Here is a 26427-nt window from a genome sequence, read left to right as displayed (position 1 = left end):
AAATCAAAACTATGTTTAAGTGAAAAATATAACTGTTCAATGTCTAAAATTTATTTTTCTTAAGAGTTCTTCACTTTAATAATTTTTGCAATCAGTCTGGGGAGAAACAAAATTCATTCAGTAATCCTATGCACCTTTATGATTTAGTTTAACAGAAGAAATAATATATATTCTATTAAATCCATATTATGGATCAACATAACTGGTATTTACATTTGTTTTATTTACAATGTGAAGATTCTATTATGAAGTTAATTTTTCACCATCAAAAAATGCTGAATTGAGATAGCAGTGATAGGGTGGTAGATTGTACTTCCAGTGCTGAACTAGCTCTTCACACCAAACTCTTTTATACCCAGTCCTTTATATTTTTGTAGCCATAGAGCCAATACATGTCTAACAAAATTAATATACACTATTCAGTATACTTGTGGATCTGGGAATTGTTATGGGTAGAAGCACACTAATACAGTATCTAAAAAATATTTACACTTGTTTTTTTTATTAACCAAAAGACACCTTAAAAAATCCAATTATACATTCCACTAAAATTGTTAAGCTCATGTTTTGTTGATCAAATAAATCTCTACACCCAGTTCAGAAGAAACTGAAGTTTGTTTTCTTACTCTCAGATACCTCTTACAGTAAGTCTTAAAGTACATTTTTAAAAAACAGCAGAGAAAGATACATCCAGGCAGCACTACATTCACTTAACATCTGTTTCTTAAAAAGAAGACACTTTGAAAGAAGATTGCATGTTGCACAATAAATGGTTAAAAATAAAGGAGATTAATCGGTCAAAATTCAGGATAAAATGAACAGTCAGATGTAGCATATCATGTTACTAAAAAAAAACACTGTGAATGTGATCATGTCCCACAGTACAATAAATATGAAAGGAGTTGGGCCAGTTGTATACTGGCATTGCCTCATGCAGAACTGACACTGTCATAGATCACATGCAAGCACTGCTAAATGTTCCCGTTTATCATATTTATTTCCAAAAGGCACTCAATACATTTAAATGTAATGGTTGCACAAGTAATATTTTGAACAACACAAAGAGTAAGCGTGTGTGGCCCACTTTAATGATTAAAAACCTTTCAAGGCAAACTTGATCTCTTTTAGCTTGTGGATACAATTAATACCATAGTAACATTTTAGCAGAATAGCATGCTATATTTCCATTTCTTTATTTTTTTTTTGTATTTTTGTTTTTGTCTTGTATATGCATTGTTAACCAATATTTAACACATGTTAATCAATATTTGCTGCATTCACACTATGCTTTTGCCATGTAGCTATATAGGCTATATGACTACAGCTTGGCAGATTGTTCAAAAGCTGTAATAACTTCAGAGCTTTTGATCTAGGTATGGCTTTGAATTATTTTTCCACATGTGAAAATCTAAAAAAAAAAGAACACATAATAGTTATAAACCAGCAAAGGACATCAGCAAAGGAGCAACAATATGCCAGTTAGACAGTTAAAAACCATAGTATTTACTTTAAATGAGGCCTGCAATGAAAATCCAGGAAGAGTACAAGTCTCCATTCAATAAATTACTTCTTTCACCAGATAAATAAGAGATTTCAGCCTTTGCCTCCTGGTGTTTTCAACTCAGCAACCTTCCAATTTGCCCTTGTTGCATCGTTTTGGCTTAGCCACTTCCATTTTGCCAGGCTGTCAGGATGTCCTCGGGAGTTAAAGTCATTAATACATTTTCCTTATTAATTTGTAGATACATAACCAAGCCCTCAGCACAACAAATCATGTGACTTTTAAGATTCTGTCAGTACAATTGACACCTACTGTATACAATCTCTTCAAAACTGTGGATACTGAATCAGATCAGATCTTAGTAGAACATTGATAAATTGATTTAACTCCAGTTGTTTTCTTTTAGCAAGCAGTTTTTTTTGGATGTGCCAGTACATTGGGATCTTCAAAAGCAACTTTTTTTTATTACAATCCATCCTCTTTTATTTCTGTCTGTCTGTTATTTCATTGCATAAAAAATGAATGGCAATGAGCCAAACAGGAAAAAGTCCATACACTGTAAACAAAACTAAAGTTTTGTATTTTATTTTTAATAAAGTCAATTTAGTTCTTTTTTATTTCGAAAGAGCAAAAGTATTGAAAAAAATTAGATTACATAGGTCTCTTGCTAGTAAAGTGTTTCTTGTTTTGCTTTGACCTCAGTGCTTGGAGTCCATTGTTGAAAGTCATAACAAAAGCCAAAGAATTGTTAAAGAAAAACAGGCAATGTTAAGATGATAAGATAAAGAAAATAAAACCTCATTCAGAGTTCTAGCATAAAAACCGGGAATACCAAAATCAATTATTTGGAATATGCTGAAGAAGAAGAAATTACCAATCAGACAAAACCAGATTTTTGGTAAAAAATGTTGATGTTGGTAACAGATAAATTATCAAAGCTGTCAACGAAAACCTTAACAAAACTCAAGTTATCAAAATCGACTTTAAAGACCGAAACAGCAGAATTAGAATGAAAAGACAGATTCGAATTTGTTCAGAAATACAAAAATGAGGCAGTAGAGGGTATCAAGAGATTTATGGATAGAGGAGACCATACTGTATGTGACTTCGATCACACAATGCATAAGGGAGAACTCAAAGTTTTGACACAGTGTATCATATAATTCCACAAAGAGTCTGGGTCATAGACCTCACGCAGTTATTGAGTCAAATGGATATGCAAACAGCTACTGACTTTTACACTCTGAAATTTTCTGAAATTTAATTTGTTCCATTAAAAACTATTGAAACGCACACATGAACATAAACTAAAAATGAAATGCATATTATTTTTTAATTATTTTATATTTTAAGTATTCATATTAATCTTATAATTACTTAGTATCTGCATTGTATATAGTATCATAAGGAATATAAAAAAATAACTGTGTGAAATAAATTCAAGATAAATTTAAATTAAACTTTTTAAGTGTAATTATTAATTAGTCTAGTAATTCCATTGTTTTCCATTCAAGAATAAAATATTTTACACACACACATATAACATACATAAAACACATGTTTTCTCTATTGAACATCTCGACATCAGGGAAAAACTTCCTAGTCAGGTGGTTGCAGGTCACAGTCTGGACACTTATAAAGCAATGTGTGACCACAGAAAAAAATCATTTTAACTAAACCAAAATACTTAAGTCATTTCACGTATCTGACAGAGGTCTTTGCACAAACATATGACATAAATACAGAGCGTGTGATAAGGTACGTTTAGATTTTTAGAAGGTGTTTGTTCAATCATCTTAAAAGATTAATCTCCCTACATAGAGTTAGGCATTCATGGAAATGCATGTGTTTGGATGAAGAACAGATTAATTGATAGGAAACAGAGTGTACAAATTTGAGATGATTCCTCAAATTTGAAGTGATTAGTGGAGTACCATACACATCTGTATGAGCACCACTGCTCTTCTTGATTTTTGAATGCTCAAGATTGTGTTGTGCTTAGGAAAATAGGCAAAACTATAAGGATTAGCAAACTGTAGAAACAAAAACAAAATTCAGAAACAAAATGGTAAATACTTGGCAGGTGACATTTAATGTAAACAAGTTTGAAGTGTTACATGAAGGTAGAAGAAACATAAATTATAAGTATAAGATGGGAAACACTAAGCATGAAGAAAGTTCCTATGATAAAGACTTTTTTGTTCATTGTGGTATATCACTTTCATCTTCAAGACATTGTGGTGAACAATAAAAAGGCAAATCATAGAATAGATATAAAAAAAACTTGTACATTAGATTAAGTCTAAGATTAATGTTAAGTCCAAGTGAAATATTTTGTACCACTTTGTTTGCTACATTACAAAAGAGATCAGTCACTCATATCATCACTGAAATCAGTCCAGAGAGGAGCAGCAAGATACATTCCAGGCTTAAAGGAATGTCCTACTATGGCAGTTTGACTGAAACTTTCAAATACTCAAAATATTTAAAGGTTTTGTCAAAGGCAGCCTAAATAGATTTCAACACTGAAGAACCATGCTCCAAAGGACACAAGAATGAACTACAGGAAATGCATTTTAAGAACAGAGGCACAATTTAATATAAATTGCTATGGGTATGTAGTACATGCTAACGAGCCATGTTGATGAAATTCTTACCCTAGCATCCTTTAAAAAACGTCTGGAGGCTGGATGAGATCCCTGTATCCAATGCTAACTTTCACATGTACCATTTCATGTTATTATGAATTTAACATTCTGGAATACAGGAATGTTTTATCGGAAACCAACTGTAACCCAGAGAGCACATTTGAAGATTGGTTTGTCCAGTTCTTTTACTTTGTATTATAATGCATTATATACATAACCTTCATGGTATTTACAGCTTCAGAACCACTTTTTCTCAACCCAACTAACAATGCTGTTTGGGGAAACTATCATTTTCATGGAAAACTTTACATTTAGGACTTTAATATTTATTTTAAAGTTATTTTTTTCCTATGCATGCATTTAAATATTTAAGCGTGTTTCACAAGGTCTATAAATGTATACAAAAGCACAATTCTAAAACCTTAGGTTTACAGGTGGGGAAATTATGTGAAAATATGTTGAGGCATGTTCCAATTCATTCTGATACTCAAAGTTTTACTTTCAAGATACCAGCTGTTTTCAAAAGCAACATTATATGATTATAATGCCATTACACTTTTTTATATTTTTACCCAAATCTCAACTCGGCCTGAATGTTAGAGGACTGCTGGATCTTATACAGATCTTTGAAAGACATACGTGGTGTTCATCTGATCTGTAATAGTATAGCACAAATAAAAAATACATATTGACCACTGGAACAAGAGTTGTGTGTGGTTGCAAATAAAATTTTTCTACACATGGATAATTTATAACAGAGTAAAAACCAATCATTAATGATAACTTGGTTTATCAAATTTAACAGCCAGCTAGAATGTGTGTATCCAAACAGAAATAACATGGGATCCCTATTAATGTTTTATTTATTTTAATGACTTTTCCATAAGTTTAGTAAAGAAGCATGTTATAAATTTACCTATAGCACTTTTTTCCTAAACTAGTTAGAGATTATCCAGATAATGATACAATACACTATATAGTAATATCTACTACTCGATTAAAAGAAAAACAAAATCACATAAAGATCCATTAACAATTCTGTTGTACTGTCCTGTAGATGGTCACAATGATGTGAATGTTTGACAAGTATCCATAGCTTTCTAAACCGCTGTTTATTTCCCCCCTAACTACATATGTTTGTGGCAATGGGAAAACTTATTAAAAAATAAAGTAAAAAATTGATTGTTTAATGATTATGTATTATAAGGCTTGATCCAAGGCTATATCAACCTATCGCTTAGAGGCTGCAAGACTAAACTGCTTCTAGAAGTACACGTTGTGTTATCTATTAAGTTATTTAAACTCTGCAAGTATTAAACTCATCACACAAGACATGAAGTATTAAGCATGATACCTGAAAACACTCCACTCCATGAAATTAATATACCCTTCACGTACTTTTTTATGCATAAACACACAATTGTTGTTTTCACATGTGTTTTAAAATCAGTCTCAGAAACAGGTAAGAACCCATCTCCAAATTAAAATTAGATGTCTTGGTGTGTCTGACAGTCAACAAATTCTACCGTATCCAATTCAAACTTAGCTATACAGCTTCTTTTCACCTTTTAAAAAGTCCCTTTTTTCATTTTTTTAAAGAAAGTGTAAAACAAATTGAGCAAGGAACATTGTGTCTATATCTGTGTAACATCACTGATTATTTGTTTTCCAGAACTGTTTCATTTTAATAGGATAAAACACATTGAAATACTTTTAAACATATTAACACACCTTTTTAAATATATGGCTTATCTCTTACATACTACTGTTTAAGGAAGGAATCCCTTTTACATTTAAAAAAGCCTATCCACAATCTGCCAAACTCAGTTATTCAGTGTGAATGCAGCATGTTTCAGACAAGCATATTCAAACACAACAGTAGGACAAAAAGCCCTGAGATTTTATTCTCATAATCATAAGATTGATAGCTTTTGGATATACTTAATGAGTCAGGTTTCAAAGACCATGCACAATGTTTTTTGCCCTTTTTCTGTTTTAGTTTTGTTATAAGTTCCTAGAATTCATACTGCTTTAATCAATGTAATGGAAGTTTCCAATAGATGTCTTTGTCGTCTTTCAGCACAAATTCAAATAATTTCAAAATCTTCGGGTATTTATGATCATCTATTGTTCGTAAAATTGTTTATCCAGGTTTTTTTCTGTCTTCCTGTACAAATCCACAATTAAACAGTGATTAATTCAAGGGTCAGGATTTTGATAGTAAAGCAGGCATGCTTATAGGAATCATAAGTCTTAACACACGTCATATGTTCTTGCTACTCTATGTTGCAAAGATGCATGGCTGGCATAGCTATGCTCTTTAAATTTCTTCTTCTAAACATTTATTGTGACAGCTATCAAATAATAAAATATTTTGGCAGCTACTATTTGTCATAGCTTTGATGTCAAGTTAAACAACTCATTTTTGGCAATTGAAACTTAAGTCATTAGGGCACAGTGAACAATTATTTAGTATGCTGTAGACTAATGTCAACCCCAAGTCTACGTATGAAGGATAAGGCACATTTTGAGACGTTAAAAAACCTTTTCTGCATCATCCCCTCTAAGGGCTTGTCTGTTGGTCCTTTTCCTCAAGTAATTGTTTGCTCTCTTTTTCTTTGGTTTGAATAGGTATACTTCCATTTTCCAGCTTGGGGCTTTCTGGGTACTCGGGTAAATTTGATAGACTTGTGTTGCACTCATTTTCCCCTTCTTCTTCTTTCTTCTCTGCATCCATCGGGTTGCAACCAAAGGTGTCATAGATTTTCCGAATATCTTCTGGAATGTTCTTCTTCAGATCCTTGTTTTTGTTTCGTTTAGCCAGTTTTGTCACGGAGCCAAACCTGTTGAACAGGTTGTCATCTGATGAAGTTTGCTCATGCTTGTCGTACTGCTCTGCCTTGAGGCGCAGGTTGTTCAGTTTGGAATCAATGCTCTCTTGCGAGGATGTTTTGAAGCGGTTAGTGTCCAAACTTGCAAACATGGCTCTCTTTTCTGGAGACAGCATGTCAAGGGAATGGGCTCTTTGCTCCAAGCCTAGTCTCCTGCGTTCCATGCTTCGAATAGTTGCAGCTCTCTGAAGCTTGTCGTGTATCTCAACACTCAGTCGTCTTCGGGTTTCCCTGAACTCAGCTCTCACATTGGCCTTCCACTCAGCTGCATGAGCTTTTATTTCTTCAACCTGTCACAGACACAAGACAAAAGCATTTACATCAAGATCTATCAAAAATGAGTTTATGTTCCTAAATTTTCTGAAAAGACATACAGTAAGATGCAGTTTGTAGTAATGTACTTGAACTTAAACCCAGTTTAGCTAGATGGTGATGTTGTATGTCCAGAATTTAGATATGACAGTAATATCATATAATGGTCCTTGAGCTACTTTTCTAATGTCTTATAGCAAGCCAAAATCCAAGACAGAGATGGAGTCATTCTTATTGTTGACCTTATCCCTCATTTCCTGTTTTTTCTTCCTCTTCTTCTTATTTCTTTCACCTATTAAATTACATTTTTATGATATACAGATAAGGTATGAAATTTCAAGAAATATAGGTATTTAAAACCTGTAAATTTAAAATTGAAATCAGACATTTCTGTAGTTTGTTTTTAGAGATTCAGGCTTTCTATTTGATCCTGCTTTAGTGGAATTCAAATTACTTTTTCAAAAAACTACTTGCATGTCTCAGTTTTTTTATTTTTCATCCCTATCGTTGAGAAAGTGAAAAACAGAAATAGATGGTCTGTCATGGAGATAAGTGAAAAGATTTCATTTACCATTGGAAAAATGTTAAATATATTCATATTAATTCCCATAATCCATCACAAATGCATTCCCTTGAAAAAAGACACCATAGCCCTTTAAAGTCTGTAACAATCTTATATATATATACTGTATACTGTACATACCTTTTTTCTGGTCTGAGTTAGCTGTTACGCTAATGAGCTACAATTAGAGCTATTATAAGGACTGCAGACTTTAACTTGATATATGCAAGTGGCATTAGAAGTACAGTATATTTAGATGGTTCTAACTCAGAATTTTGAAAATGCAAGGAGCTCAGTTTTAAGTAATAATATTAATAATGTATTAATAATTGCCATAGTGTAAAGACAAATATGTGTAATAACTATGTGTAATAGTACTATTAGTAAAGATAAAGTTTACTCCATAAGCATTTGTTACTTAGCTCACTCCCACCTCTTCTTTAGTCTTCTTGGATATGACTCTCAGCCAGTCCCCAATCATGCTCAACACAGCTGCAAAGTAGGCAAGACCCACAAGAATCCAAAACCAAACCAGTGGCTTGTACCAGTCCTTATATGGAATTGTTCGGTTACCACCTGGGGACATGGTGTAAATAATACATTAAATAGTAAAAAGCACTTTTAAAACACTAATGTCAGGACTGATGTAACGTTACCATATGCAACACAAACTGTTTCAATTTCAATTTAGTTACTATTCACTATAGTTACTACAGTGTCTCTGCTGATCCAACTCAGTTTGTTGATCCTTGTTAAAAAATGTATTTGTTCCCAACATATAATTTCTGTGGCTATAAAGTTAGCCTGTTTTCAAGCACACATAAATCTAGATATTGTGGTTTTGTGAATAAAAAAAAATGAAACATTAATTTAAAAAAAACTGCATGAATAATAATTAAAATACGCACAAACCAATGTCTTATTTTAATTCAGTAGATACTGTAATTAGCAATAGAAATTATGTTTTACATACAGCTTTAGCTCTGAATATTACTTCAGTACCATAGAAAAATATAGGATGTCGGCTATTTAGTGGTTTATGAAAGTATTTAACCCCTTCCCATAATGTTCCAATTTTTTGAATTATAAATGATTCATATGCATCTGTGTTAAAGTGAAGATTTTTACTCATAACTTAAAAGCTGTGTGACTGGGATATTACTGACTTGTGGACATTTTCTCCCATCTCTCTCACTAGTGCTAATCAGCAGCTCCTTCAAAGCTGTCATTGGCCTCACATTTGCATCTCAGACCTGTTTTCTCCTTTCCAGACTAATCCTGTTGATAGGCAGTGTCTAGATAGTATATTGCATCTTCCAGTTCTTAATGATGAACTTCACTAGCTATAAGAGACATTATGTTTCTTTAAAAGCTTGTAATCTTCTCCTGATCTGCGTCTTTCTATAAAGCTGTGTTTTTGAGTAGTTTTGAAAGTTCCTTGGTCTCTACAGTTCAATCTTTGCTTGAAATTCACTACTTGACGAAAGGACATAATGGAGACAAATATAATTTTTGTGACATCATGAGAATCACTGTTCTTGTACACAAAGATGTAAATCAGCTAATCTTTGACTTGTCAGTGTTATTTTTTTGCACCTGAACTAGTTTAGGTTTGCCAAAGCTGTCACATTAGTCTATTTAGTGACATTTCATTCAATACTAGATGACACTGACATGTAGTTCGAAAATTTAAAGATTACAGAAAACTATTCTCAAAATATTCAATGATTTACTTACCTGCCACATAATCTCCAATTCCTACAGTTGTTAGGGTGATTACTACAAAATAAATAGCCTCTAATGCCGTCCATTTCTCAATGTGTTTGAAAATCACAGCTGGAATAGTGACAAATACTATGCAGCCTGCCAGGATGAACAGGATTGTGGAAATCACTCGTATTTTGGTTTGACTTATCTGCTTGTGCTGAAAACAGAGGAAAAGCAGTGTCAGTATTGGTCAGTAACAGGAAAAACAATCCACACTTTCAGTTTTGTCTCCATTTCGCCATATACTCAGGATAAAGCTGTGGTTTCAGAACAATAGAAGGAAATGTACAGTATGTAGTCTTGACATATTTTACAAAGCTGAAAGGTTAGCTAAGGAACAGGTGAACATGCTCAGAGCTGAGTTTTCAACAGTATGTTGAAGAACACAACAATATAGTTGTGGCTTTCCTCCTTTATTTAATCTTCAACATATACCTCTTGTCCATGTTAGCGTCCTCCTCCATAGTTTACAATATTGAAAATGTGCTGAGAGATTCAACCAAGAGGCTTTAACATTTCCATTTTTTTTCTTAAAAATGTAATTTTGACCATTATTAGAGGTTTTATTACTAGGGTAAATGCTCTACATATCTTGATAAATCTGAAAGCTTAACAGTCTGATTGGAATTTATTCTTTTTTAGGTTTACTTTTCTAAGGAAGTCAAATCTTCTGTCAAATATTCTGTCTTTAATAGAAACTTCCAAATAATGTACTTTATACATTATATGCAATTTAACACTTAATGGTTAAAAATATTATATTATATTAAAATATCAGGTGAGGTGGTAATAAACATTTATTTCTTTTTATGAATGACATCTCATATATTTCAAATGTATTCAATCTATGTACTGTACTGTATATACAGTAGCTGTATGTAACTACCACATACAAGGAAATAAAGTCATAATAACTTTAAATGAAGTTTAACTTACCCTTAATACCTTTTCTACCTTTGCTATGCTTTTCACAAATATTGTTCCAAGCTGGTCTCCTATTCCAGCCAAAAGAAACCCAAACAGAGGTATTCCAAACAAGGCATATAAAATGCAGAATATTTTGCCTCCTTCGGTACTTGGAGCAATGTTTCCATATCCTTGTGTAGAAAGAGAAGAAAATTGATTCAAATTGATTAAGAAAAGAAACAAATATAGCTCCTTCTGAAGCATTTCAGCTTCAGAGCTGAATTTGCTCCTAAATTGATTAAAGAAAATAAGATACCAAAAATATAGATAAAATAAGAATAAAAAAATAAAATTAATGTTTTCAGTTAAATATAAAGAATTCAAGTGGATTCTATTTTGTGAGAAAAAAAGCATATTTTGCTTGAGACAAATGGCGTCTCAATCATCTCTCTTTAGATAATTTGAATGTATTGCACTGAATAGCAATCTGACAGCCACATGGCTGAATTGAAACTCATTACTTTAAGCTCATCCATGGACCTAACAGTGTAAAGTGTCCACCTGTATACTGCAGTAGCTTCATATTGTAGTATTAATTTGGACACAGTTCTACCTATATGACTACTTACATAAACAATAAAACAAATGAACTTTTTAATTAATGCTTGGGAGGATTAACAACAACATAATTTCCCATCATCTTTGCTTCTCTAATTTGTAACCCTGCCACTTCCCAAAATACCCTAAAAAATCACAATAGGTTCTTCACCTCTTCATATTTCTTTGTCTTGTGCATACCTCTTCCAACCCATCTCCCTCTTTGCAATCTTTGGTTCATTTCAGTCAGCTTGAAGGACCCAATTTCCTTATTATTTGGGTAGCTAAAACTAAGCAAATTAAACCAATGTTCTTTAAGCCTACCATTAGGCTAAAAACAATAAACGTTTATAATGTGTTTACTGATTGGTTATCATTATTCTTCAAGAAATACAGTAGGATTATAAACAATAGCACTGCACTAAAAGCACTGCACTATCTCTTGTAACTGTAGGCAGGTTGGACGTAGCAATACAAAACTAGTAATAGGTGGCCTTTACAAACAGGGTTTTAGACCAACAGAACTGAGTTTTTTAAGAGTACCTATTGTGGTTATCACTGTCCCTGCAAAGAAAAAGGCACTTCCAAGATCCCAGTAGCTTGAATTGTTAGATGTTTCTCCAATAGGACTAACTCCTGCACTGACAGCGTCAATGGCATGCTGAAAAAGAAGACAAATTAAAAATTAGTTTACCAATACTCAATCAAATCCTAACATATCCAGAACAGAACAGTCTTTGTTTCTCATGTTAATTTGAAAAAAATCCTATTAATCTTAATCACTTTTGATAAGATAATGATGTGATTATAATACGGCAGTGTACATGTTCCTTAGGATTGGGAAGTAAATTCCAATTAGTAAACATATCTGGCATAAAATATGTTTTAAGATCACTTTATTGGCCATATACAGTTTCTTGTATTAGGAATTTGTCTTTTTGCGTACCCCAACTTGCTCTCCATGAGACACAGAGAGGGAGAGAAGCTTGGGGTCAGAGTACAGGGTCAGCCACTTATACAGCTCCCCTGGAGCAGCTGGGGTTAAGGGCCTTGCTCAGGGGCCCAACGGAGTAGGATTCCTCCGGCGGCGACAGGATATGAACCGGCAACCTTCCAGCCACAGGTGCAGATCCTGAGCCACCACACTGCCCTATACATTAATTCCCTGACTGAGAATCGAACCCAGGCTGCGACTGTGAGAGCACCGAATCCTAACCCTAACATTGCTAAATGTTTTATAATAATGAACAAAGACTTCAGCGGATTTAAAACAAAACAATATTAACCTTCTGTAAGGCTTTACAGGGCTCTGGTGCTCTTTTCACTACTCATTCATAGATTCTCCTGTTTTATTACTCACTCTGTACTACAGCATCTAACCTTCTAATGTCTAAACAATGGCTATTTTGAAGTCAAAGCTTTTTGTCTATGTAATACTGATAATTTTGTAAATCCACAAAGCTGTTTTAAATAAGTAGAACATATTATGTTAGACCCAACACATAACATACTATTATGTGTTGGGTCTCACCAACAAATGTGGAAGTTGGTTATTTTTTGTCCCTCATCTTGATTAACGTGTCTGGGTGTTGAGGAGAGTGTGTCTGTTAAGGTGTTTTTGGATACCATTTTATTGTATAAGTAACACCATCTTCAGACCAAATAGCGTGAGTATTAATAAGCATTACTGAACCTCTTCAGCCTTTACAGATATCCGTTCCTCACATAACAGTAACAACTGTATTGTGTGATGCTTCATTATGACAAAAAACTTTTGTTTCCTGAAATATTAAACTTGATTTTTGTAACATATATGATTAAACTACTTACTGTAAATCTATTCTGTTAATATTTTTTTCTACGAGCTGCAGGCATACAAAAGGATATGCTGCTGAATGTCCCATTCAAGTAAGAAACGTAAGATCAAGCAGCAGGATTTCCTGTGAACAGATGGACATTCTGTGTGTGGATAACAGTCGATGATACTGCCAGATCCTGATGTATATTTCAGGTTTCAAAGTTATGTGATTATGTTAATGTATTATGAAGAAATAGAGGGAAATCAAACTGTAGTCAAGTAGTATAAACTGTAACACAGGGTTTACCACATTTGATAAGCAACTTTGAAATTAACCCCTGTTCTTCTGCAAATATCTTTTGAAAATGGTATGAGACGATTCAGTCCATTTAGGTCCTTTGGTTGAAAATACATACAGTAAATGATCTGAAGACTTCAAACATTTCTTCAAAGAAGCCATAGTTTCAACATTGAAAACATAATCGGGTACCTTATTGCAAAATCCCATTAAGTGCCTCCTGTTTTCAGTTTCAAACATACTTTAGTTAGTAAACTTTGTCAAAGCTTTTTCTCAATGCAACATTTTGAATACTGGAATCTAGTTTCCTTTCAGTTATCTTTGCCTGTCAGAGTAGGAAATTATTTTGAATACTGGTATTTACGTGGTTGCTTTTCTCTAAACCGATTCCAGAGCAGCAATAGTTTTTTATAGCATATTCACAACCTTGCCCTGTATTCAGCATTATAAATTAGATACATTTTACACTTTTAACTTTACACCTCTTGATTAAAACTTGACACTATTAATCAATAGCTAAATGTTAAAAGAGTGTGACAAAAAAAATTGACACTCAATCTGATATATCCTTGCTAAATCTTACAGCTGAGAAATGTTTGCTTTCACTCATTTGTGTTAAACAAAGTAACTTTTATTAGTCTAAGACTGATAATAAAAATACATTTTAAAATGAAATTCATTCATGATAATTCATAAATTTACTCATTTAGTACTCATAAGTTTTAATAAGTGTAGCACTGACTCATTGCTAGAAAGCCCAGATAAATAGGAAATAAATAGGCGAGTCTGACATGATTACAGTGTGAAGACAGTAATTAGGGGACATAAATACAGGAAAAGCATTTTCCTTATGATTCCTTTCTTCTATTTGGGTCCAAGGCTCAAGTAAGATTGTATATTACACAACTGAAAGACCCTATGTAATGTTTACAAGACATTATGAATTAAACACATTTCCTACATTTGAATTATTTCTGGATTCTGGTTGTGTAGATGATTTAAATGTAAATAAAATACCCTTATTAACAATGAAACCTATGATATATATGTAAATGTATTACTTTTTAGTCGTATCTCCATTTTACACATTGGTGATCCCTGGAAATGAAAGAGTGGTTTATTAACCTGCTAGGAACATTTATAGCCATACAGCATTGTATGATACTTGTTTACTGAAGTCCTAGGCTTTCAGCCTGTGTGTCCCAATGTTGCACTGTTCTGAGGCCTGGGGTGAGAGCTTATAGATAGAGGATTCTCTCCTTGCTCTCTAGTGTTTCTCTCACAGTCATGCATCCTTACAGCAGTGCGTTGCTGGGCGAGGAACCTTGTTGAGGACAGATGAACCACATCAGTGTGTATCAGTATACCTCTTAGCACTTCAACCACATCACTTTACTGATAGGAAAGCACTCAACCCTGCAATGAATAATTGATTTCTCTATGAACATTCTTGAATCACAGTAAAGATTTGATTTCAGTATTCAGAAAGATTTTATTGTGAAAACTGGAGGGTTTTGTTATACCTAGACTTTGTGGTTTTCTGTTTATTCTTCAAAAAAGTACATGAACAGAAAAGTGTTAAGCTACATTTCCTTGAACTCTAAAATGCCCAGTTTTTTCACTCATCCTTCTTCTGTTACACAGAACTCTTGCTTTATAAAGCTGTCCCAGGAGACTGATTGACACATGTTATTTTCAAAAAGAAGCCTGGTGCATGAATTATACAGTACATTGAACTTATATTAAATGTACAGTATTAGAACTTTTAAATAATTATCATTACATAATGAGAATTATCACTCCACAAATCAGTTATTGTTGTTTATATAAAATGTAACCTTTATGTATGATGTTTTAAATATTTAAAAAGATATGGAATACATTAAAAAACACCTACTGTAACAATTGTTTTGTATAACGTGATAAAAACAACAAATATTCTGCAAAGAGAATCAGTGTCTTCCAAGAATAAATCTCCAATATATAATTTTCCATTTTTTATCATTTCCATTTCCATTTCAAATCATTATTGTGCATTTTCCAGTCCAGACAAAATTAATACAGTGATATTCTAAATTGTTGCTACAAAGGAATAATTATTGAATTCACACACATAACACATCCACTTTTTCTAAAACAATAATCTTGATACCAGTTAATCTTGATCCAAAAATTGATATATTCACAGACTGAACATCAAAAGAAATTTGCCACACTATACATATATTGTTTTTCTAAATAAATATACTATTTTTTTGGTGCCATTTTCATCAATTTATGAATTCATCCTAATCATGATAACAGAAAAGAGGACAGAAAAGAGTCCATATGCACCACTTATCAAGAGAACAATGCCTTCACGCCATCTGTATGTTGAAGGCTGGACTACCAAATGTTCTATAGTAATGAATTAAGATTTTGTGTTGACTACCCAGATGGACATCAGTGAGTGAGGCACAAACTTGTAGAACGAAACATAATTGTTGCATACCAAAGACCAATTGATGGAGAGGTTTAAGTGTGATGCTCTGGAGAGAGGTATCTTGTTCACATAGAACTCTACATTTAGTGATTGATGGTCTGCATGGCACTACTCTGATCAAGCCTTAGGACCTCCCTTCCTGCCCTTGCTGTAGGTTCATCCTAATGTGACAGTATTTCAACAGGACAACATATGCTCACATGCAGCCTGTGTTACTGTCACACCTGGGTTGGTGGCAGCTCACAATTTTCAAAACCACAACCTTCTCATGAGTGCTTGCACTCTTGCTAAATAAATGTTGGGACATGGTGGGATCACCATTCACCTTGCACCCTTTCCCCTGTCAATCACTCACACAATCAGCTAATCAAACCTCAAGTTGAACTGCCTTTTTAATCCTTGGTGCAACATTGGAGTGATGCTCTGACACTGAGTTACTGTACTGTAGGTACAGCTGTGATGAGCTGTGCTCTGAAAAATGTATAATCCTGAAATCCAATGACCCTGAACACTTGAACAAATACCAAACCTCAGCATCTTGATATCATGGGTGCTCTATTTGTCAGAATTGAACCCAATTGAACAATTATATAATAAGCCAAATTTAGAGAACAGAGACCAGTGAGCAGGCACTTGTTTGTCCAGGTACAATGAAAGGACAGGGTTAGAATCCTATAGGCCATATATATACAGATGATCTGTTCTATAAAATGTCTGCCCACATGCTATAATAGAGGTTTTCTATTATTTACCTATAATACCTTTGCAACCTAATTGCTGTTTCAGGACACAAATGTCTTTCAATGACCTGTATATTGTAAAAGTGCTGTTTTTGTAAAGTATTGGGATAGAACGTATCAGCATGAATTCTTATGTAGCTGAACGAAAACTTTGATGCAGTGGTTGAAGTAAAATGTGTTGCTCTGCAGAGTGGCCCTTCCAAAAGTGTGATTTCCTTGGAAACTCAGAGTAGACATGTTATGCCACAGTTATTTCCCAGATAATCAATAGGTTAATGAATAGGCTGGGGAGACAACTACATAAAATACGTGCCTTCAATGTCCAGCATGAGTTGCACCAAGCAAGAATAGCCAGTGCAAGACAGCAGAGTAAGCAACAAGGGCACACTACAGCATGTAAAACACGTGTCATGTCATGCAAGATTGCCACACTAACAGATGTAGAGTCACATAGGGAGGTAATTTATGGCACATCTAAACATCCCCCAAGAAATACAGTAGCATGCATGCAGACGTGGTACACATGGGTTTTGATCAATTTATTGAGTTAATTTGTCCAATTACACTAAATTATGAAAGGCCAGTTGCAGTCATTCAGACATACATGATGTTGATATTTTCATTTCAAATGATCTTTAAACTATTTCATTAAAAACAATCACCAGCTTCAGTGCCCCAGGCATTTAGATATTGTTGAGTTAAAAGTGGCCTGTACCATTTGCTGGAGTATGGCTCTCCAGAAGCAGGGGTGACCACTCCAGTTTATTTTGTAATTGCACAGATGAAGGATTGGTTCCTCATGGACTTCCAAATAAAATTAATAAAACTTTCTTAATACTAAGAATCCTTTAAGAAGGTTAAGCCTTATCTATTGTTTTCTTACCTAATCATTTGTGAATAATGGTTCCAAAAATGGTTCCATCTTAATAAATCCATTCGTCCATTTTTAATTGTTTTATCCAATACTGGGTTGTGAGAGAGCCATACAGTAGTTTACAGTCAATTTTAATTTAAATGTTTATACATTTTAAATAAAATTATTTTTACATTATTTTATTTAATGTTTGTAAGTCAAAAAAAGGAAATATTATTCTGAAATGCTTAAAGTCCACCATTTAAGAAAAGATAAATATTTAGCATGATCATAAAATTGAGTTAATCACAATAAATATGTCAATGTTCAAATGATATAATTTAGTGTTAAACTAGCTTATGAATTTTAGCTTTTCTAGCTCAAATATAAAGAAAATGTAATACCAATTTATCCTTGGTATTTGTAAATACAGTATGTTATGTAAAACAAGAAAACATTAATCTTTTGTTTTGTTCCCTAAAAAAATTGTAGGAAAGAACATAAAACAGCCTTGATGCTTCACTAGGAAGGTTGAATAAAACAGCATAACTGTTTACCAAGTCTAGCTTGTTTCATCACTAATGTCTGAGATCATACTGTACATACGTACTGCAGCAGAAAACCAGCTCAATGTGCGGCAGATTCCTCAGTTCACATAACATCGTGTTTTTGGATTGCCAGTCTGTTACCCATCTAGCTCCACACGCTGATAAGCTGATAGCAGATGGTAACACACAGAATGCCAGCCCGCTTAAAGCAGCAGTGCCCCTGTCTCATGTTCAGTTACACAGAAATAGAATAATAATCAACATTATTCTTTCACATTTGCAATAACCTAATTTCTCTAATGTGAATTTAGCCTGTCAGAACTGAGAAAAATACTAAACTGCTACATTTTCATAAATCTTACACTAAAAGGGATTATTCAAATGTTATTTTTTTAATTTCTTTATTATTCCTTAATTATTCTTAATTATTCCTGTACTTTTGTACAGTTTAAAGTTTCAATTTTGTACTATAGAAATCATGTTAAATATCAAATGATAATTATACTGAATATATTTGCTGGAAACTTAAAAATGGACAGGTAATGAAACTTGTCCAATAGTGTGTTATTATGTGAACAAAACATACTACTTGTTTCTGAACTTCAAGGCTTGTTGAAAGAGTGCACACAGCAGCATAAAAACTGTCCAAACGTTTTAGTGAACTATTTTTTCTTGTGATTATGAAAGTTTCAGATTTGCTTATGTCTCTAACGAACTAAGGCTGTGCTGTCCATTGCAGCATGTTTTTCAGGATACTCTTGCTTTAGTGGCACAGCCAATCTGAACACCTAAGGGTCAAGAACAAGGTTTCTTTTTAAATCACTAACAAAGCGTCCATGGCATTGACGATTGTGGAAATAATTTCAAAATTATCAAAAGACATTTATGAATTAAAGGATACCTAGATGTACACTCAGAACCTAGACTGATCTAATGCATAACAAATATTGAGGAATTATTTCCTTGAAACACCAAAAAAAGAATAAAACTTCAGTTAAATAAAATACACATGATACCTATTTATGTTTCCAGTAACCATATACAGTACATAGACTTCCTATTAAATGTTACAGAAAAATGTACTGTAGCAGTTTAAATGCTGTGCCAACATTCATCACTAAACATTTCATAATTTTAAAAAAGGGGAAATAATGGAATATTCAGAAAGTCTAATTTATTTAGTTTCAATTTTAGAAATGACAGTGGAATGCACTATAACATCACCAACGACTCCCTCTTCTCCCGACACTTTGCTCTATTGTTTAGCTGTGATACCTGTACTAGTATGTAACTAATGTAATGTTTCTTTATTAGCCCTATACAATTTCTTGCATTAGGAATTCATCTTTTCGCATACCCCAGCTTTTCTCCATGAGGCACAGACACACAGACAGGGAGAGAAGCTTGGGGTCAGAGCGCATGGTCAGCCATTATACAGCACCCCTGGAGCAGTTGGGTTTAAGGGCCTTGCTCAGGGGCCCAACGGAGTAGGATTCCTCTGCCGGCCACGGGATTTGAACCGTCAACCTTCCAGTCACAGGTGCAGATCCTCAGCCACAGAGCCACCGCTCCGCCCCTAACTATGTACTATAACCCTATAGCCCCTAACTATGTAACTATGTACTGTCAGAGGTTGTAGTACAGTACGTTCAGACCTTACAAAGATTCAAGCCTCACTACATGAGAAACTGATCTCAAGGAAAAGCTGTGGTTTTTTATTCATACAGGAATCCATTGTTTCATTATACTGCTGTTCAGTATGTCACTGTAGATTAAAACTATATGAAGGTCATTATGTATTAAAAGTAGAGAAATATGAATATGTGTTAAACAGCTCGAAGAAACCAACATAAGAACTTAATCTGAAAACAAAGACCGCTCTTGCACAAGGAATGTAGCCAACAATTCAGCTATGTATGAACCAGACTACAAGTCATGATGAGTCCTGGTACACCATGATGACACATCTGCCATGATGAGACATATGGATAGCAGGACATTCTCAGCCTGCCACATGACCAATCAAGAGAACCACAGCATTCATACTCATTCACTTCTAAACAGCTAAAATTGACAACAGCACTTTGTTAACTTTTACTTTACCTGTATAAGCTTGTCCAGTTGCTCACGTGTGACACAACTATGATTTTGGAGGAATTCTGATTTCTCCAGTATAATCGTATTCTTCTGGCTACTTTCAAAGGGCTGTTCCAGAGCACTGAACACCAGACCTCCAATTACCAGGTATACCACCACCACCACGAAAATGGCCAGCACTGTTTTCCACTTCATTACTGTCTGGAGGTAGGGAGTACTACTGTCAATACTGGCGACTACTGTAGCCCTAGATGATATGGACAGCCGTGGACGAGGAGAGGGACCGTTGGGCTTCACATCACTTGCAGAGGAGCTGGACTGAACTGCGGCTGCAGAAAAAATAAATAGTCATAGATAATAAATAAAACCATTCCAAATGGTAAATGTCATCAAGTCTACATCAAAATATGTTTTAAGATCCTATACTACAAGTTCATACACAAAATGTCAATACAATGTGACTGAGTAAAGATGATAATATTGAAATCTTGTAATTGTTAAGGTATTGCTTAATAAAGCAATTCATTTTATACTAGTTTCTGACAGTTTGCTTTAAGAGCTTTTCCATATTTCTTTAAGTCCCATTTATAATATCGGAAAGCATTAAAGAAATATTTTTTAAATCTACATATTCTGATTTAGTAAACAGGGGAAATGCAGCAATCAATAATAAAAAATAAATTGCTAATAAATTGTAGGAGACACAAAAATCAATGGGAACAGATGGAAAGAGTGACTAATAAGGTTCAAGTCATATTCAATGGAACAAAAGCAAGTGCACAAACAGTGGATCTAAGAAATGAAAGACTTTGTGTATAAAGTTATTGTTTAAATAGATTTTGAGATACTTTTGTAAACTACTGTATGTACTGCTGTAGAAGACAGCAAATTAAGGAATTGCTAAAGAAAATAAGCCCAGTGTATTGAAAGCCTTTAGAAGAAAGACAACTTAAAAGCAGAAAAGTGAAGACAGAGAACAATGTATTATGCCTTTTCGGGCTTTTCTAGACCATAAATTTGTACCACTCCTAGATGTATGAGAAAAACAACAAATTATGTGTCATCCATATTTAAGTAATCGTTAAATGACTGCTGTTTTCTGTTTCAAAAAACTTTAAATAAAAACCAACCACTTGATTTCCTTATTAGCAATACAAGCCTGTACTGTTTGGTAAGTTTAATTCATTCCAGAGCACAGTTTTATGATGCTAAGTGAAATGAAATATCAAGCAGCAACAGATGGTGTATTCAAGTGCAAAGTTGATGGTGTCCCCGAGTGACATCACTCTCCAGAAACCACACACAGCATTATAGCCCTTCCAAGCCCCAAAGAAACTCTCTCTTTCACTTTAGAAAGTATTTAAATATATAATGGTAGCAATATAATCAGTCTAATTAATTTTATTAAATGTGTAATTAACTTTTCTTTTTAAATATTTTACCGTTGCTTACTCAAACCATATACTTCATTAAAAGTACAGCTAGCTATAAAAGTATTTTGGATAAGATATTACAGTTCTTAGGTAATTAAATACTGTAAAAAATAATTGAGCGCTCAGGTGCAATTAAAACAAAAAAACACTGGAAATTGCAATTAGTACTAATAGCTTAAAAGTTGATAAAGTATACAGTACATTTGAATAAGTAGCATAAATACTGTATATTAAGTAATAGAATGTTGCTCATGGTAGTATTTCTGCTGTGTTATAATCATATTTAAACAACATAAGACCCTAGAGCTGTATTCCTGTACCTTCAAAATAAAGTAGCAGAATCAGGTAAAGGTCAGGTGACAGGTCATTGAATTGTCAGAAACTGCTGAATGAGTTCACAACCAAAGACATCTGAAGGAGACCATACTGTAGAATTACTGAGACATTCACACCAGCAGCAACACACAAAATAGCTTATTTTCCTCCTACTCTGAGATGGAATTACTGCTTTACAGCCGACATGGATGGGCAGACAATGAAATGAGAATTGTTACTTTGAATCATTTATTTTCTAATGGGCTATGTAATTACTTATAAAGTTCAAGGCATCATTGAATCTGAAAGGCAAACCAAGGATCTGACAACATACAAGCATTTAAAAAAAATGTTCATTTTAAAAAGAAGAAACATAATGTTTTATCTGTTCAGCCTTCTTCAGTGTACTTGTTCCTCTGCAGCCAATACATGCTGCTCCAGCATAGAATGTTACTCATTATGTATTGCACAATACCTACTTTTATTTGCAAAAGTCAAAAACAAGCAAACAAAAAGGCAAGCCTACACTTTGATACTGTTCGTAGGTAATTCAAGAAATTTCCCAGCCTCTTTCATGTCCACTATTTTTTTGCTGCCTTTCTTCTTTTAAAGGCCTGCTTGAACAAATGTTATTAGTTTGTTGTTCATAGCAGATTTCAACGATATTCCTCATGGATCCATGTATATTCTAATATGTTTAATACATATCACATTTACTTTATGATTTAAATATTTTAGAAGACTTTAGACTTAGACACTCATTAGTCCGTTTTTGATATTAGAATAATACAAACATTAATGGCTGCACAACATGCTGCTAAAATCCTCTTGTCCTAAGACTGCTCTATCATCAAGATGCTAACAGAAAGACAATAAATGGGAAAGGCTTGACCTATGTTAAGAACATGGAGTAAATAAATACAAGGAGTTAAAAATATACCTGTAAGGTCAGGTGATTTTCTGTTTTTTTTATTCAAAAGATAGTAACATTTTGTTCAGTTAAAATTCTGTATATATTATAGTAGCCTATATTGTATATGTATGGGTTTTATATCAATATACAGTAAATCTGTTTAGGTGGTTCACCTTTGAAGCATTGTGAAATAGAGACACTTGATATTCATTCCTATAATTCATATTAGTTGCTCTTAAAAGACAAATATTAAACTGAAACTGTCTCTTCCTATATGAATTAATTGATACTGTATGAAACAATGAAGACTACACTGTTTTAACACACACCCTAACCTGTAATGGTGTTTTGTTCTAAGATATCCAACAATTCCATTTCATATTCCATTCTCATTCACAAGTACCTGTGTTATTATGCATCACTGATAAGGAACATGTTGGGGTGTTTCAACTCATCACTTACAAATATTAAATATAGGAGTAGCAAAAGTTCTGTTCACTGACTGTGTAAAAACCTATAAGAAGGAAAATAATAACTTAATTTTACTGAAGAATTACGTGAGTAGTTGGCTGATATGGCACCCACATTGTTTTGTATCTATGAGTGAAAAGATGTTCTTTACATGGCCAGGTCTGCCCTGTGCTCAGGCTACAAAGAGATCAAGTTATGTAATTCCCGGCTTTCCTCGATCAACATAAGCTACTAATCATTGTTAAAGTGTAAAACATTTGGTTACAGCTGGAAAAATGAAAATGAGTTCTAACTCCACTAAAATAATTGTAAAATAGCTTACATCTGGGCATTATTTTTTATGAGTGCACTAGGAAATACCACTCAATCATTACATTTAACATGTTTAGATATATTTTTTGTGAATTTGAAATCGCTTTGCATTATCTCACAAAATGGATTCTAGGAATTATTTAACGATTACCAATGTATTGTATACTGTACATTGTATTGTATGTATTGTAGCAATTATATGTTTATTAGCAACAGTCGAAATTAAATTTAACCTGTTACATGCGTATAGACAAGAACTGATACCACGACTACGAAATTAACCCTCCCGAGCTGTGTTTGGGAAGGATTTTATACGCATGCAAATACAATAAACCCAATTTAATTGTAAATCTACCCGGCTAGTCGGTCTCATCTCAGTTCTTTATCTGCACACGCTCGTGTCGCCGTGTTTGTCCTTCCTTTCCCCGGCAGTCTACTCCCAGATATCCCCCCTGAGACCATTGAAGCACACAGACATCTGAGCCCACGGAATACACCCACTTCAAGTCAGGACTTTAAAGGGTTTTAGGACGGCTTTGTTTAACTGGACAGTTGTAAAAAAATTTACGAACAGACAATAATACCACATAGTATCATGGTTAGACATACCTCATTTTCATTCAAAGGATATTAGAAGGCATCATGCAGAGCTCAGCTCAGTATTAGATACCCAAAATATCCTAATTGAATTTCAAAATGTAATGAATTAAATGAATTAATTTTGCTTTAATTATTGAATTATAATTTTGTCTGTTGTATATAAGGGTATCCAATTTGCATTTTCATGTCCGCAATACAATAAACGACAAATACGCAAACAAAAACAAATGGATAAAAAACAGAAAACACCACGCAGCTTAGAATAAATGTCATAATAATGTTAATGTGAAAAAATATTCATGAACCAACCTTGTTGAGGATCCCAGTTCACTTGCTTTCTTGGATTTTCAATGGGAAATTTCATCTTGATGTTTCGCTTAAAATTCAAAAAAGAAAATCTCTTGCCACTGTTTCTTCCAGAAATTAATTTCTAAGAATACTGAGGCTGCGCCCTTTTACCAGACCTTCTATTTTGCACATCGGAAAACGAAATGAAGGGAAACGTCTATAAAGCATCATTCGTAGTTTCCTTGCTCCCAGTGGTCGAAAGAGTGTGCTGAACCCTCGGGCGAAGCGATCGCAATGAGCGCTCTTCGCTCCGGGGATGCGTTAAGAGCACCCATGCACAACTGCTTCTGTGCACTGCACCATATTTCCCACGTCGTTTCTTTCCTTTAACAGTAAACAAGAAAGGTACAGGAACAAAAATCGTTACAAAGAATAGCAGCAATGTTTAACTTCACGCCAATAGGAAACCATCTATGAAGGCATCACTACACCGCTCTGGCCGCCGCATTACAGCTCTGAGCTACTCATCTACAGATCCTATCATTACACAGCTGTCTCCAATGCAGCAGCAGTTTTTTTTATTCCCCTGACTTTTTTGTGTTGGTTTAGATTAAGTATTTCATAGTGTTGTAGAACAAACACTAAATTAAAAATCGAAGATAAGAACCAATCCTTCAGGATTCTAAACAAGAGCAATTTTATTTTTTTATACGTCAATGGAATTTCGTTTTGTTTTTGTAAAATATGCTTTAAAATCTAGATCCGTATATATATATTCCTCATTATATTCGACACATTCAGTTTGTCCAGACCAACACCTTTGTCTGTGTAGTGGGGTGAGGGATGTTGTTTCCAGCACCTCGTTGCTAGGTGGGGCTGAAGTCAGGAAACACGCTCCAGTGACCAGCAGCTGCAGCACACGGCAATCCTGAAACTCCCTGCGGCACAGATCCTCATTTGCAATTCCTTCAGTTACCAACTAACGGCACTTCACAGGGATGTGATATTTTGCTTACACTACAGAACCATGCAGATCTCTATTTCATTCTTTACAATCACGTTACCTAGTAAAAATATCGTCATATACCTCCTTTTTTTAGGTTGTACATTTTTTCTGTCATTTCCCTGTACAGACCACAAACCTCACACTTACAGCTCTGTAAATGTCCTGCCTTTGAGGGGCTAATTCAAGCAGCCTACATTGAATGTGATGACCAGAAAATGATAGAATGGTAGTTTATTGAATCTGGTGAATGCATTGAAAAGAAAACATGAACTGATCTTTTTCAAGAGATTTTGCAAATGTATTGAGGTTATTCATTTAACATCGAGTCATAAATCACTGAACTGATTTACATTGCATGGTTTTCCAAATCTAACTCAATTTCCCACTTTATTAAAAGAAAAAGATGTATAATTTCTATATAGGATAAATATTCATGATTAATTTCTGGAAAAGCTTTTGATGCTATTTCAAAGAATAAAGTGACATCAAAAACAAATATTCATGTAGGTAACTGCATCAGCATGCATAGACAAAGGAACAAGTAAAGGTTTATTCCATCTGAAAAGAAAAGAGATGCAACGTTTCGGCTGTGGGGCCTTCTTTGAGTGTGATCTGTTGTCTTCATGTGTCACACGAAACACAGTGTCTCTTGGAATAAACATGGAATAAACTTTTACTAGTTCCTATGCATGTCTTATACATGTGTTTATGGAATACTATGTAGTATTTCTTTGGACACTGAAATGACAACTTTCTTTTAAATAAACTGATTTTTTAATTATGCTTCCTATAATGTGGGCATATGTTTAAGCGCTTAAATAAACACCTTTTTCTTTATGACATCAAAAATCCAACATGGGTTTGGATTCTCTGTTCACAGGAAGGTTAGGGAGCATGTTGTACATTTATCTAAAAATAGAAAATCTTAAGAGGATGAGAAGGGTACAACCGAGAGGAGCCATTTGGCCCATTTTGGTCATTTGGTAGTGAGAAGCTTATTGATTCAAGGATCACATCCAGCTCATTTCTGTAGGAAGGCAAAGTATCATCTTCAATCTTAAGTGGTTTAACCAAACCCATCTACAAAAT

The 26427-nt window shown here is 34.0% G+C and overlaps 1 protein-coding gene across 1 annotated transcript; it reads right to left on the bottom strand.

The window, feature by feature from the left end:
* Nucleotides 1–476: 476 nt before the first annotated feature.
* Nucleotides 477–25172, bottom strand: LOC102682976 (potassium channel subfamily K member 10). The gene is made up of 7 exons (XM_069192965.1): nt 24354–25172; nt 20007–20329; nt 11728–11845; nt 10618–10778; nt 9652–9838; nt 8348–8490; nt 477–7330 (listed from the first exon to the last, which is right to left on the bottom strand). Exons 1-7 carry the CDS (start codon nt 24406–24408, stop codon nt 6713–6715), a joined length of 1605 nt encoding a protein of 534 aa, XP_069049066.1. The 5' UTR covers nt 24409–25172; the 3' UTR covers nt 477–6712.
* Between the last annotated feature and the right edge of the window lie 1255 nt (nt 25173–26427).

The sequence above is a fragment of the Lepisosteus oculatus genome, chromosome 8, assembly GCF_040954835.1.
Source record: "Lepisosteus oculatus isolate fLepOcu1 chromosome 8, fLepOcu1.hap2, whole genome shotgun sequence".
Lineage (NCBI taxonomy): Eukaryota > Metazoa > Chordata > Actinopteri > Semionotiformes > Lepisosteidae > Lepisosteus > Lepisosteus oculatus.
The sequence above is the reverse complement of the archived record's forward strand: the minus strand, read 5'-3'. Positions and strand labels throughout refer to the sequence as shown.

Coding starts and splice junctions, on each gene's coding strand:
- LOC102682976 (XM_069192965.1), bottom strand. CDS start 24,408: ATGAAATTTCCCATTGAAAATCCAAGAAAGCAAGTGAACTGGGATCCT. Junction 20,330..24,353: donor GAACTGGGATCCTCAACAAG/GTTGGTTCATGA, acceptor TTTTTTCTGCAG/CCGCAGTTCAGTCCAGCTCC. Junction 11,846..20,006: donor AACTGGACAAGCTTATACAG/GTAAAGTAAAAG, acceptor CTTCTTTTTCAG/CATGCCATTGACGCTGTCAG.